Below are 14483 nucleotides of genomic sequence, written 5' to 3'. Positions count from 1 at the left end.
AAAAAAAATCTTAAAAAAAATAAAATAGAGTTGTATTCCCATGACACATAAAGCACTGGTAACCGTCTGACTTGTTTGTAAGTCAAATCCTTCTCCCCTACTCCTAACTTTAGAACTCCACATGAGGGAATATGGGGAGAGGTATGACTATGTTGTCTATTGGTATCCTTCAAGCCATGCTCTCTGCTTTATAGGTGTAATGTCCTTCTTTAAGCACTCAGGTCAGCATCCTTTCTTGGCTCTACCACAGCTACTTTCCCATATTCCCATATTAGACAGCTTAGATGCAGTCTTTTTAAAAATCTCAAAAACCAGTAACTCCCTCAAGAGCATGACAGGGACTGTCCAATTCTATGTTGGTGCCACATTTTCCAGGTATATATTATGTGCAATGTCTGTTGAGTACAAGTAAGATTTTCTTTAAAGGTCAACCTGACTCAGTTTTCCCTGGCCTTCAAATAATAAAGAGCTGGAAAATTTTATAAGCAAATCAAACTATGCAAAATATATCTTCAAGTTTCTAAGCTACAGGGAAATGTACTTCATATCTGAAATTTTCTAAACTGCTGTTACACTAGAAACACATTTATATAATTAAACACTCCACTTACCTAAATATTGACTGTAACGTAATAAAAAAAAATCTTAAAAATGTTTATGTGTGAATAAAATGCAGATGAAAACCATCACAAGGTTTCTATTTATTAAATGATTTATAATATAAAAATTACAATAATGTACAGAAAGAGAATCTTTTAGGGTTACTCAAACTCAACAAAAGCCACCAGAGACACATTTCAGGGGATTAAATTTAAAATCTACAACAGGAATATCATAAACAAACAAACAAAAAAGATTAACCTAGAGGATATAAAGTTACTTGAAATACCAAATCATCTTTGTTGCCCCCCCCATCATCTCTCTCCCTACTGCTGGCATCAATTTTATTTCCAAAACCAATATGGATAAACCATAGCTTACTGTCTCTATCAGTCTATATGATGTTTAACGATTCAGGATATATTATCAGTCACCATGATTTTGCAGCATCCCCAGTTAACTCTCCTGCTTCAAATGCCTTCCACAGCACCCAATGTATTTTATATAAAATCCAGTTTCCTGACTTTGGCAATTATATCTCCAAACTCTTGTATGACCCCTTTCTTCTTTAAGTGCCGCAAAGGTCCTGGCCAACTTTCTCAGGACCTCTAGAGATGCAAGCTCTTCCCACTGCCAGGAAGATACTTTCGTTCCACTTAAGTCTTTTCAATGTTTGCTTCTCTATCCTCAGTTTCAGGCTTTCTCTCAGTATACTATCCCAGATAGGTCCCTTCTATTATATTCTTTCAGTCTTGGTTTTTTCCCCTCACGACATCTTATGAGTCTTTTCTACTTTTCAGTTTGTTTCAAGTATAATTAATATGCTTATCTTTCCTAGTATCTATCACTGAAATATAATTCTCTTGTAAGTATTTGAACAAAAATATAAACTTAAAAGCTAAGGAACATTCCAATAAAAAAGATCAAACTAGAAAAAAGCACCAGTGATCAAATTCTGGTAAGTCACTGTAGTTATTACTTCTAGCTAAGCAAAACAAACAAAAAAGCACTATGAGCTAAAGGTCATGAAATCTTAGCTTTAAGAGGTCACCTTTGATGCCTAAGGAGCTAAACCAAGTACTTAAACTGGTTTTACAATGGCCGAGGTTTTACTAGGTTCTACCTAGGCTAATAACATTTAATCACATCAAACCAAATTTGTAAATTTCAGACTTAAGAGAGGCAGTCCCAAGATTCAGTGTAACCAAGTAGATCCCAGATACCAAGAAAGATTAAAAACTAAGATACAGCTATATACCTGGGGCAGAGTGCATAAAGAAGGAAACACAAATTTGAATATGAGGGGGAAGTTCACTGGGGATGGCCCATTATTTATGAGGGTACTGGAGCAACAGACAGGATTTCAATTGGTGAGAAAGGGGTGGAGTTAGGTGGTTTAGTGAAGGACCAGTCTAAACAAAGGTACAAAAGTTGAGTAGGTGTGTAGCTACCAGGAAATGATCAAGTAGCCCTATGGGGCTACACTAAAGGAGGAATAAGAGCAGAAATGGATCAAGGACAGTTTCACTTGGTGTCTGACAAAACACCTATATTGAAAATTTGGAGTTGTTTTGCCTGCAGTGAGAAATCACAGCATAATACTCCTTTTCCCTCCTTTAAAAAAGTGATTAAGCTCTTAACTCACACTTTTTGAAACAGGTATTTATAATACCTGTCACCTCAGGTAGCATAATGATGCTTTGTACATCACATGACTTAATGCCTGAAATTAATGAAATAATTCACCTACACTAATAAGGAAGTAATTTACTTAAGCATAAATGAAGAAGTTCATTCCAGTGGGTCCTAAGATTGTCTCTGACCTCTTAATATGTAATTATGTTATGCTGGACGTTCCCTCCAATTACCAGCTTTGGGACCTGGAGGTTCACCAATCAGATTCTTGGTGTCTAGGTCTTTGTTTTACTGCATTTGATTTACTGTCACTTTCTCCCAGTTTTAAAAGTCAACCTTACAGTCAATACTCTGTCATAACTTTGTTTCTTCTCTATTATACAAAAGCACTTAGGTAGTGGGTCCTCCTTAATTAATTAAATAGCCCCTAATGTTTAAAACGCAGAATGCTTTAGCAAATCAACAGAAACAGCTCATCCTGAAAAATTTGTATTTGCACCTTTCCTTCTAAAGTAGGTATTTCAGAAAAAAAGCGGGCAGTAAAATACCTTTTCTTTTTAAAAGTCTAGGCGATTTCTTCAGTTCACATTTGGTATAATGTAAATAAAAGAAACCTCTGGTAAAATACTGATTAAGGAAAAGTAAATCAAACAATACATTTTACTTGAACAAGAGGATGCTTAGCGCTCAGTGTCACTTATAGATATTAAATAATTAGACAATGCAAAAAGTAGGTCTTAAATTGAACTAGGATAGAAATAAATCATTCAAAATTTCCCTGGGAAACATTCTAGTCTTGTAATTTACCCAAATGGATCTCTATAGTCTATTAATGGTGGTAGCTAGAGGAAAACTATAACATAAAATTTCAAACAAAAAGCTAATGAACCACTTTTAAAAAGAGAAAGCGTCTGGTTAATTTCAAACTTGGCACCAGGGTAATCAATATATAGTTCTGATATCTCAGTAAAAGGCTTTTGTTTCTAAACGTTAGAACGTTTCCATTTGTCCATTGTTTCGAAGGTCGCAGTCTAGAAGTTCTTAAACCTGTAATTCAGAGATCTGCAGGGAGTCCAGAACCTTGAATGATCTGCAAACTTTTATGTCTATTTTCAGAGGGAGGGAGGGAGGCTACTTCCAAAAAAAAGTTAAAAAAACAAAAACAAAAACAAAAAACCAAAACCCTGCTTCAGTAAAGTAACCAAATGGAGAACCAGACGAAAGGCGAAAGTGTACACCTTAATAAAAGCTTTCGCACATCCAGTGACCCTTACCCAGTGACCCTAGTCTTGCGTTCGGAATGCCTTCTGAAAAAATAATTTGGCTCAGAATAGAGAAATGGGTTCAAGAACCCCCACTCTCAACTCCCGCCCCCAACCGGGTCTGACTCTTCCCCGGATTTTACCCAAGTAAACCAACCCGCCATTCTCGACCCTCCAGCGAAGTCGGCGCGGGACGCACGCCGCAGAGGGGCGGGCGCTCACCTACCTGGGCGCGGGCTCGATTAGGGTGGTGGTGTCCAGGTAGTGGATCTTATAGAACTCCAGCAGAGCCGCTAAGTTGTCAAACTCTTGGTCTCCGATCTTAAAACGGTTGTTGGGCAGCGAATTGATGATGTAGTGCGAGACTCGCGAGTTCTCGGACACCGACAGCACGTAGTCCCCGGGGCAGGTGGAGGAGTCGCGGACTAGGAACATACCATGGCGCTGGCCCTGGAGCCGGGTCTGCGCCTCCTGGCGAGACACCGGCCCCATGTACCAGGTCCCGCGGTCTGTGGAGTCGAACTTGGCGGTGGACATGATGCTGGGCCGGGGCTCTGTGGCGGCTCTGCAGCTGCTCTCGCCTGCTCTGGACTCCTTTGCCCAGCAAACGGCTCCTGGGCCAAAGAAGGGCCTCTCGGAACACCTCGAGACGCGCTTAGAGGGCCGAGCCAGCACCTTCCTCTGGGTTCCGGGACCGCAGCATCCTCCGCCGCCGCCCGCTTGTGCCTGGGCAGCCTCACGGAGGGAACCGGCCCGGGGAAGCGGGCAGAGCCAGAGGCAGGCCGGGCGAAGCCGAGCCTCAGCGGAGGCCGCCCCGGGGTTCTCGGGCTGCCCAGAGTACGAGGGAGGGTACCTCTAGGGACTTCTAGTCTGGAACGTGGCGGCTCCGCAGTCCTGCGGCTCTGCACCGAATCCTGCAGCCCCGCCAAGCACCAGAATCCAAGGAGCGTCCCGTGTCCGAGGCGGTTTTACCTAACCCGTTCTCAAGAACTATAGCAACAAAATGGCGGACGCGGGAGGACGGCCAGCCACCTCCCCCTCCGCTCAGTGCACTCATACTGCGCACGCGCAGATCACAGTTTCCCCACCCCCCCGACCCCCCCACTCCAGCCGCCGTCTGGGTACTTCTCGGGACGTCGCGTGGTGCAGCCAATCAGGAGCGCGGTCGTGACGGTGGGGCAGTGCGCCCTTCTCGCCAGCTCCCGCGTTGGGTAAGTAGGCGGAGTAGGTGGGTTGTGGTTTCGATGGACACTCCTTGCCAGGGCGGAGGTTTACCACTGGGAGCGCTGCAGCTTGTCGGGTCTCCCCACTCTGGCAGGAAAACAGCTGGAGCCGAGAGGGAGCGGCTTTTTGAAAACCTGCTCTAGGAACAAAGCATGACGTGCGGGCCAAATCTCCAGCAGGAAGGCGTGGCATTGGAGTGATTTGGCCAGTCAGGGGACCCCAGGGCCCTCTCGGAGGGAGATACTCTGGCGGACAGGCCTGGATGGGTCGATGTGGCTCTCATAGGAGATAGGGTCGAGATGGATTGATAAACTAAGGGACCCAATGTGGCCGGGCGACCTGTCAGGCTTGAAAGAGGGGAATGACGTTGAAATGGCAGGATTAGGTGTTTTAGGTTATCTAGTAATACAACCGGGATGTCTGTAGGCTGTGAATTGATGCATGTAAAATGCAAATGATTCTCGGGCGTGGTCTAAAGGCCTGTATGCTGCTCTTATATAAACTAGGTTCTTCCATTCCCCCTTGTTTACCCATTTTCAGCTTTGACCGCTCTCTCTCCTAGAATGTAAAATATAAGGAAAGATCTTGTCTATCTTGTTCATTTCTGGGTTTAGTGCAATATCTCACCCCACGTTGGTGCTAAAGTATTTGTTGAATAATGACCACCAACCAAGGTACTGACGCCTGATTATTGTCACCAACCCTGGAACTGGACAGACAGGAAAGCATTTCCAAAAAGGGAGATGCGGAGGCAGCACGAACCTATACTTAAATCCTTCTGTCAAACAATTTCATTTTGGTTGTTTTGCACTCATTCAGGTTGAACATATTCTAAATTATAAGGCGATGGTAAGTGATGTCCATTCTAGGGTGAGCTAAAGTGGAATGACTAAATGGGTGACCTTGGGCCAGTTACTTAATTATCAGATGCCCTCATATATTATACAAGCTAACATGGGTCAAATGTTTATACTGCCTGAGATGACTCATATCATCATATAAGAGTTTTTCCTTATCATTATTCAGTCTCTTCCTGAACAAAACCATTTAGATCTTCATAACAAAACCATTTAGATCTCTCAACCAGTGAATAAAAGTGGTAAGGAAAATAGTTACTTTTCATTGCAATATTTCACAACTTCATTATCACTCCTCCAGCCTTTTTTATCTTTCACCCTTTGATTGAAACTGGCTTTTGGAGATCATCATTGATTTTCAAAGGCCACCATCATTTTCCTTGATATACTCGACCTATGTGTTTTTATTGAAAAAAAAATTTTTGGAAAGACTTTTTTTTTTTAACTCCTGATACTCTAACATACTTTCTTCTACCTCTGCTTATACTTTCTCAGTTTCCTTCTATAGCAATTTTGTCTTCAACCTCTAAGTATAGAAGCTCTCTACATCTTCTCGGGTTGGTTGGTTATTATGAAGGCATTAGTGGGGTCACCTCTCTGTTGATGACTCTAAATCCTATATATTCTAAAAATAGAACAAAAACTAGCCACACCTTATAATCACTATGCAAACACATGGTGGAAGGTTACTTTAATTCTTATCACATTCTATTATAAGTATCTCTCTCTTCCTAATCTGAGCATCTTGGAACTTACTTGTAGTATCATTTTTGTATTCCCAGTGACCTAGAACAGTGCCCAGCACTTAACATATTCTTAGTAAATGACTTTGAATGTAGGTGGATAAAGATGAAGTTTTATCTTAGGGAAAGAAAGGAGATTGTGTAATTGTTTTCTATCATAAGCATAATAAGTGTTTTAAAAGTAATATTTGAACCTAAAATTTTCAGCCTTGTATCTCCTTTATTTAATCTTCCATTTGGTTAAACTTTGCTTTTGAGTTTCCTCTTCTCTTTCAGTAGCATCATTGTTTTCCTAATTCACAGACTCAAAACTGAGTCATCTTGTATTAAATTGAAGAACTCAATAGTAATGCTAATTTATGTAGTACTTTTCATACATAAAACTTTACATAATTGTTTTACATAATTCAACCCAAATCCCACAAAATACACATTTATAAGTAATACATAAGTATAGAAGTTGAGTGATTTATATTCTATAATTTGCAAGAGGCAGAGCTGATACTCTTAAACCAGTTCTTTTACTTCCTCCCTTCCCCATCCTCCCCGAAGACCCCTTATACCTTATTGACCCTTTCTCCCTTTCTCCTCCCTCTTTGCCTCAGAAGCCTTGCTTTGTTACTGTCTCGTAGTTTTTGGAGGTATTTTACTTTGTCAGATGTAAATGATTTTGAATGTAGGTGGATAAACATAAGTTTTTTTTTTAAAGGAAAGTAAGGAGATTATGTAACTGTTTTCTTTCATAAGTGTAATAAATATATTTAAAGTAGATATTTGAACCTAAGATTTTCAACCCTCTATCTCTTTTAAATTTCCTCTTCTTGTTCAATAGCATCATTGCTATGTAAACATCCAAAGTTTGTGTTTGTTGGTTTTACTTGCTTTACTACACATCCTTCCTTAAATTTTGCTGTAAATTGTAGCATTCCACCCTTCCTTATGGCTGTATAGTATTCCATGGTACAGATATAACAAATCTTTTATCAGTGGGCACTAGGTTGTTTACATATCCTAACTATTATAAATAATGCTGCAGTAAACACTGTATAGAATATAATTTTGGGGTTGATGGTTTCATATTCTTCAGATAGATGCTGATAGAGGGGGATTGCTGAGTCATATAGATTTCCATTTTTATTTTTTTAAGGTAAATCTAGATCACTGTCCAAAATGGCTGCAGCAGTTTACATTCCCATTGATGTAATAGTGTTCCACTTTTTCTGAATGCTCTCCAGCACTTGCTGCTGGGGGTCCTTTCAATGTGTGCCATGCTCTCTGTGTGATAATGCACTGTGGTTTTGACCTGCATCTATCTTATTAAAAGTTATCATGAACTTTTTTCTCATGTGTCTATTGGCCTTCTATATATCCTCTATGGTGAATTGTTTCTTTAGATCTGCTGCCCATTAATTAGGTTTTTTTAGAATTGTTAAATTGTACAATATTTTAGTATTGTTTGTATATTAACCCTTTATCTGATGTTTGGGAAGATGTTTTCTTATTCAGAAGCATGTCTTTTTAGTCTACATATTTTCCTTTGCTATATAAAAGCTTTAAATTTGACCTAATTCCAATTCTTTATGTTTGCTTTTATTGCCCTTCTATAGGAGTAATCTCCAAAAACATCTTTATTATGGATGTCATGATCATATCCCCAGTGTTTTCTTCTATACATTCTTTTGTTGAAGGGCTTATGTATGTCTTTACTCTATTTAGAATTTACTTTTGTGCATGAATTTAGAGCGATGCATCTTCACACTATGACTGTCCAGTTTCCCAGTACATGCAACTGTCAAGTTTCTGTACCATTTTTTTTTTAAGATTTATTTATTTATTCATATAGAACTGGGGTACAGGCCAGAGATGCGGAGGATGAGAGGATTCACCAGAGACAGAACGGGGAGCAGAACAGGCAGATCAACGAAGTACACTGCTCAGGGGAGCAGCGGGCGGGTCAGAAGAGGTCTGCCTCACCATGTGGATCTCTTCCTGGGCAGGCGGGAATCGAACTCATGTGGAAGTGGCTTAAGCTTCTTAGTGCTGTGCTTTAACCTGCTGCACCACCAGGGAGGGCCTCTGTACTATTTGTTAAAGAGGCTCTCCTTTCCCCACTGTATGTTCATTGACCTGTTAGTGTGTAACTAGGAGTACCCAGGGACAACAAAATATTTAGGGGAACATGCTCTAAAAGGGTTCTGTCATCCATGTACACACGGACAAAAGAAGCAGACTTTTCATGTGATCTATTTTTAATAGAATTCATATGTATAGAGAACAAATAGAAGAAAGGTCATTCCTAATGAAATTTACTCATCCTTTTGTTGGACTATCAAAAAGCTTAGTCTGAAGCCTAAAAGCTTCTCACAAGCCTAAGGTGTACAAGCCTAAGGGAACCACAAGAAAGGGGTTAAGCAGGTCCCAAAGACCAGGGCCAGAGGAGAGAGAGAAAATACAAAATATAGCTCATCAATAACAACTGTCATTCTCTCAAAGACCAGGAGCAGCTTCACCACGTCTTTCACCCATGTCTCTTCCAAGCATTTCTTCCAGTTGTCTCAACATGTCACTCTTCCACTGTCTCCTCCAAGTCCCTATGTACAAGTCAAAGCCAGAGAACCAAGAAAGCAGATTCACCTGCATTTCATATTATATAGATCTTTCTGGCCACTCAGCACTGTTCCTAGTTTCCAGTAGCACTCCTCTTCAGGAAATCTGGTCCATGCGTAATAGGACGTGTAGTGTAAGGTGCCTGCATATAAGTGGGGGCAAGGAAAATGACACCTTCCTTTCTGTAACAACACCTTTATCATTAATTATTAATATATACATGGGCTTTTGATTCTATCCCATTTATCCATGTGTCTTTTTATTGCAAAACCATATTGTTTTAATTAGTATTGCTTTGTAGAATGGTTTTAAGTCAGTCAATGTAATACCTCCATTTCTACTCTTATTTTCTTAGGATTACTTTTGCTATTTGAGGCATTTTAAGATTCTACATAAATTAATTTTTAAAAAATTTCTTTGAAGTATATTGTTGGCAGTTTAATAGGATTTACATCGAATTTATATGTAACTTTTGCTAGAATAGTCACTTTAACTATTTTGATTCTCTATACCCTTGTGCACTGGATGTCTTTCCATTTCCTTATACCATGATCTATATCCTTTAGTAACATATCTTAGTTTTCATTGTAGAAGTCCCTCACTTCCTTGGTTAGGTTACTTCCTAGATATTTGATTCTTTTCGAAGCAATTGTTGAATGAGGTTATTCTCTATTTCTTTCATTTCTACTTTACAGTATATAAAAATGAAACTGATTGATTTTGTAACTTATCAAGTTGCTGTATTCATTTATTATTTCAAATAGCTTTTTGATGCAGTCTTGAATTTTTTATATATAGTATCAGATCATAGTTTCACTGTCTGGATTCCTTTTATTTCCTATTGCTCTCTGATTGCTCTAGCTATAACTAAATTAAGTAGAAGTGGAAAAAGTGAGCTGCCTTGTCTTGATGTTGTTTTTAAAGGTTTCACCATATTGACTATAGGTTTGTGATACATGGGCTTTATTAAATTGAGATAAATTCATTCTATTCCCATCTTGTTTATAGTTTTTATTATGCTTTCTGTAAATCTATTACTAATAAGGATCTTTATCTTTTGCTGATGTAATATTTTACATTTATTGATTGATGTATATTAAACCATCCTGCATCTCTAGATGCACTTGATCATGATGTATATTTCTTGTAATTTATTGTTGAATTCAATTTGCAATTATTTTGTTGAAAATTTTCATATCAGTTTTCATCAGGAATATTGGTCTGTTTTTCTTTTATTGTGCTGTCTTTATCTGGTTTTTGGTATTAGTATAGTGTTAGTATCAAAAGATGTACTGGGGTCATTCACTTCTAGGACTTTTAGAAATAATTTGAGTGAAATGGGCCTAAGTTCTTTAAAAGTTGGATACAGATCTCGTCAAAAGACAGAGAGTTGAGGGACATATTAAACAAACTCCAAGACATCAAATGCCAGCCAAGAATATTTTATCCTGAGAAGCTCTCCTTCATCGATGAAGAAAAAATAAGGACATTCTCAGACAAACAGAAACTCCACAATTTTATCACGACTACACCCCCACTTCAAAAAATACTACAAGAAGTCCTTAACCCAAAGCTAACAGAGGGATGAATAAGAACAGACCAAAACAAGGAATAAAAGCACAAAAAGACAACCAAAATGGCAAGTATAGGTGCTAATGTGTCAATATTAACTCTAAATGTAAACCGTTTAAACTCATAAATAAAAAGACACAGAATTGCAGGCTGGATTAAAGAACAGAACCCAAAGATTTGCTGTCTCCAGGAAACACATCTAACTACAAAAGATAAAAATAGAGTAAAAGTAAAAGGATGGAAAACAATCCTACAAGTAAATAGACCAAAAAGAAGGTAAAGAACAACTATACTTATATCAGATAAAATAGACTTCAAACTAAAAAAGATTAAAAGAGACAAAGGTAGTCATTACATTATGATTAAGAGGACAATACCACAAGAAAACATAATACTCATCAACATATACCAACCAAATGAAGGAGCACCAAAATATATCACGAAACTGGCCCTCTCTGATGGCAGAATGGGTTAAGGTGCAGTACTATGAAGCTAGACATAGCTGCTTCAATACAAGTTCAGCCCCAGGCTAGGTTGGTGATCCACATGATGCAGCAGACTTCTGTCTCGCCCTTCTCCCCTCAGCAGTGTACTTTGTCAGTCTCCCTGTTCTGCTCCCTACTCTGTCTCTGGTTCATTCTCTCCCATCCCTTCACCTCTGGCCTGTACCCCAGTTCTGTATGCATAATAATAAATCTTTAAAAAATATATATCAGGAAACTATTGTCATCTATGAAAACATATATTAGAGAAAATACATATATGTAGTAGGAGATTTCAATATACCACTCAACAGTGGGCAGATCATCAAAACAAAAAATAAGTGAAGACACTAAAGCTCTAAACAAGAATCTAGACCTCATGGGTCTAACAGACATCTATAGAACACTGCACCCCCAAAAATCTGAGTACACATTTTTTCTCAAATCCACATGGATCATTCTCAAGGACAGATCACATAATAGGAAACAAGACAAATAACAATAGATACACTAAGATTGAAGTCATACCAATTATCTTCTCTGATCATGAAGGAATCAAACTGGAAATAAACTATGTGAAGAAGGCAAGAAACTCATCTATCTTGTGGAGATTGAAACCCACACTACTAAAGGACCACTGGGTCAATGAGGAGATCAAAGAAGAAACTGAAAAATACCTTGAGAAGAATGACAATGGGGACACAACTCTCCACAACTTATGGCACACATTAAAAGCAGTTATAAGAGGTAAATATATAGCAATACAGGCTCATATAAAGAAACAGGAAACACACAGAAATAAATGAAATAGAAGTTAGGAAAATAATCCAAAAAAATCAATGAAACGAAAGTTGGTTTTTTGAAAAAGTAAACAAAATAGACAAACCTCTAGCCAGGCTTACAAAGAAAAAACAGGAGAAAGCACAAACAAATAGGATCATAAATGAAAGAGGAGAAATCACAACAGTCAGCAGAAGTCAAAAGAATAACAGTTATATGCAAACAGTTATATGCAACAATCTTGAAGAGATGGACAAATTCCTACAGCTTTACAATCAGCCAAAGCTAGATAAAAAAGAAATAGAGCATCTAAACAGGTCAGTTACAAGCAGTGAAATTGAAGCAATGATTAAAACCCTCCTCAAGAATAAAAAGCCCAGGACCAGATGAATTTTACCAAGTGCTCAGAAATGAACTAGTGTCCATTCAAACTCATTCAAAAATTGACAAAAAAGGAATACTACTAATAGATTCTACAAAGCCACATCACACTAATAATAGAACCTGACAAAGACAACACACACAAAAAGAACTTCAGACCAATCTCCCTAATGAATACTGATACAAAAATCATCAGTAGCCAACAGAATCCAACAATGCATTGAAAGAATAGTATACCATGACCAACTGGGTTTTATTCCAGGGGCACAAGGATGGTTCAACACCTGAAAATCAATTAACGTAATCCATCACATCAACCAACAGAAAAATAAAAACCATATAATCATATCAATATATGCAGAGAAGGCATTGGACAAAGTTCAACATCCATTTATGATTAAGGCTCATGAAGTCCTTGGAATAGAAGGAACATACCTCAATATGATAAAAGCCACATACGACAAACCCACAGCCAATATTATCCTCAATGGAGAATAGCTGAAAGCCTTTCCTTTAAGACCAGGAACAAGACAAGGATGTCCACTATCACCACTGCTCTTCATCATAATATTGGACAGCTAATCTTTGACAAAGGAGCAAAGAATATGCAATGGAACAAAGAACCATTTCCACAAATGGTGCTGGGAAAAATGGGCTGCTATGTGCAAAAAAAAAAAAAAAAGCTAGATTAGTGCCTCACACCTCACACCATGTACAAAAAACAATTCAAAATAGATTAAAGAACTAGACATAAGATCTGAAACCATAAAATATCTAGAAGAAAACGTTGGCAAAACACTATATGACATACACCTCAGTAATATCTTTAAAGACACATCACCCAAAACAAGGATAGTGAAGGAAAGGATAAACAGCTGGGACTACATCAAATTAAAGAGCTTCTGCACAACAAAAGAGACATTACACAAAACAAAGAGACACCCCACTGATTGGGAGAAAATTTTGCACACAATACTAATGACAAGGGATTGATCACAAAGATATACAAAGAGCTGATGAAACTCAACAAAAATAAAGTGAACAACCCCATCAAAAAATGAGCAGATGAGCTAAAAAGACAGGAACAAGACAAAGAGGAAGTGCAGTTGGCTAACAGATATATGAAAAGTCTTCAGCGTCACTTCTAATGAGGGAAATGCAAATCAAAACCACAAGAGATACCATCTCACACCACTGAGAATGGCACATAATAAAACAACTAGCAACAAAAACAACAAATGTTGGTGAGGACGTAGAAGAAAAAGAACTCTCTTGCACTGCTGGTGGGGATGCAAACTGGTCCAACCACTAAGGGAAGCTGTATAGAGGGTTCTTAAACTGCTAAAATGGAGCTTCCATATGACCCAGCAATCCCTAGATATCTACCCAAAGAACACAAAAACATTAATTCAAAAGGATACCTACACCCCTATGTTTATTGCTGCTCTATTTACAATAGGGAAGATGTGGAATCAACCCAAATGTCCAAAAATAGATGACAGGTAACAATAGAATATTACTCAGCAATCAAAAAAAGATAAACTCATACCTTTTGCAGCAACATGGATGGAGATGGAAGGGGTCATACTTAGTGAAATAAACCAGAAAGAAAAAGAAAAATACTGAATGGTTTCACTCATAGCAGGAGCATAAGGGATCAGGAAAAAAAAAAAAAGCAATTGTAATAAAATAAAAACTATAAACCAGAGACATTCTGCGGGGTGGGGAGGGGGATAGGATCAAAACGGGGGTGGGAAGAGTGCACGAGACTATGGTGAGGGCACAAGGGTAACTTGGTGGTGGGAAGTCCATCGGGATTAAGAGATGAAAAAAATGCACAAAATGAAGAATGATGTTAAAAAAAAATATATATATATATATATACACACACATACTATGTATGTATTTATTTAAATTTAAAAAATTATGTTCTAAAGCCATCTGACCCTGAACTTTTGTTTTGGGGAGATTTTTGATTGTTATAATTTCCATAATGGTAATTTATCCAGTTCTTCTGTTTCTTCCCAGTTTAATCCTGGTAAGCAATATTGTTCTAGAAATTGTCCCCTTTTTCAGGGCTGTCAAATTTATTATGTATTGTTCATAGTAATTCTTTATCATATTTTGTACTTCTGTGCCATCTGTGGTAATTTCATTGCTTCCATTTCTATTCAAAATTTTTATTACCTTTTAATTTTTGTTAACCTAGCTAGAGTTTTATGTATTTAACTTATCTTTTCAAAGAACTGTCAGTTTCATTGATCTTTCATGTTGGTTTTTTGTTTGTTTTTTAAGATTTTATGCATACAGAAATGGGGTACAGGCCAGAGGTGCAGAGGC

The 14483-nt window shown here is 38.1% G+C and overlaps 1 protein-coding gene across 1 annotated transcript in view; it reads right to left on the bottom strand.

The window, feature by feature from the left end:
* The window catches only part of CRKL (v-crk avian sarcoma virus CT10 oncogene homolog-like), a 26731-nt gene extending 22191 nt beyond the window's left edge, over positions 1-4540 (bottom strand). Inside the window, exon 1 of the mRNA XM_004694944.2 lies at positions 3724-4540. Within this exon, the coding sequence (XP_004695001.1) occupies positions 3724-4034 (311 nt within the window). The 5' untranslated portion in view covers positions 4035-4540. The remainder of the gene's footprint in view (positions 1-3723) is intronic.
* Positions 4541-14483: the final 9943 nt, after the last annotated feature.

Source organism: Condylura cristata, unplaced genomic scaffold, assembly GCF_000260355.1.
Source record: "Condylura cristata isolate star-nosed mole 26May11 unplaced genomic scaffold, ConCri1.0 scaffold00051, whole genome shotgun sequence".
NCBI lineage: Eukaryota > Metazoa > Chordata > Mammalia > Eulipotyphla > Talpidae > Condylura > Condylura cristata.
The sequence above is the reverse complement of the archived record's forward strand: the minus strand, read 5'-3'. Positions and strand labels throughout refer to the sequence as shown.